This window comes from Corvus brachyrhynchos, unplaced genomic scaffold (genome assembly GCF_000691975.1).
Source record: "Corvus brachyrhynchos isolate BGI_N302 unplaced genomic scaffold, ASM69197v1 scaffold182, whole genome shotgun sequence".
Taxonomy (NCBI): Eukaryota; Metazoa; Chordata; class Aves; order Passeriformes; family Corvidae; genus Corvus; species Corvus brachyrhynchos.
In genome coordinates this window covers 301303-302450 of record NW_008236807.1, presented here as the reverse complement: position 1 = coordinate 302450, position 1148 = coordinate 301303, and the positions used below count along the sequence as shown (strand labels likewise).

The 1148-nt window shown below is 52.3% G+C and overlaps 1 protein-coding gene across 1 annotated transcript in view; it reads right to left on the bottom strand.

Moving 5' to 3' along the window:
- Positions 1-1148, bottom strand: part of KLHDC10 (kelch domain containing 10) — a 16389-nt gene that overhangs the window by 1994 nt on the left and 13247 nt on the right. Inside the window, exon 9 of the mRNA XM_017727970.1 lies at positions 587-726. Within this exon, the coding sequence (XP_017583459.1) occupies positions 587-726 (140 nt within the window). The remainder of the gene's footprint in view (positions 1-586; positions 727-1148) is intronic.

The window sequence follows — 1148 nt, the reverse complement described above, 5'->3', positions numbered from 1 at the left end:
TGCTGTCCAGGCAGTCACGGAGCTGCCTGGGAAACACCTTTATCAGGCTTCCCAGGAAAAGCTGCATTTATAACAGTCTCCAAACTAAGTGACACCAAGGAATGTGATCTCTGCCCTCAGGAGACGAGGACCTGAAGGAGGTGAAGGCACAGCCAAAGGCATTGCTTGCTGCTTGTTAATTATCAATCCCAGGTCTCCAGACTTCTGGCCAAAAGCTCTGGCAATACCAACACTCCTTAGTGGTCTCCAAAGGGCTGGAAACAGGCTCATCTAATCCTTCACCTCAGGCTGTTCTCAGTAGGATAAAATCATTTTACTCATCACTTCTTTTTTCCTTCTACAAGCAAGAACTGCTGTTCCTACATAGAGTTTGAAAGCTAAAATTCTGCATCACTTCTTTCAGGAAGCAAAATCCACAGTGTGGCACCACTCTTCAAACAGCAGCAGGAGTAAAAGCCTCCCAAAAGCTACTGCATGCAGTGGAGGTCACTTCCTTGGGAACATGAGCTCTATTTGCAGCCCACACCAACGTCAGAGTGCTTGGATGAAAAATCCCAGCTCCAGAGGAACAAAATGAGTCACTTACTGGGGTGACAGCAGCACAGTGGAAGTACACAGGCTCTGGCATCGCAGCTGGGAGCTTGACCCACTGGAAAGTTTGGAGGTTCAGCTTCCAAACATCTCCCAGAATCACCTCTCCGTTGTAGCCTCCGCAAACGAACACATCTGCAAGAGAGGAGACGCGGGGAGTGACCAGGCCCAGCCACGCCCCTGCCAGCAACCGTGGGACACGCGGGGAGAGAGGTCAGGGATCACCTTCCCAGCACAGTTTTGGGATCAGTAATTGTTCTACCTCAACACAAGCTCTCAGGATCTCCCAAATCAGTCCCAGCACAGGCAGAGGACACTTAGAGAATCCCAGAATGGTTTAGGTTGGAAGGGACCTCAAAGCCCATCCAGTTTCAACCCAATGGGCAGGGACACCTCCCACTATCACAAGTTGCTCCAAACCCCATCCAACCTGGCCTTGGACATTCCAGGGATCCAGGGGCAGCCCCAGCTGCTCTGGGCACCCTGGGCCAGGGCCTGCCCACCCTCCCAGCCAGCAATTCCCAATTGCCAATCTCCCATCCAGCCCTGCCCTCTGG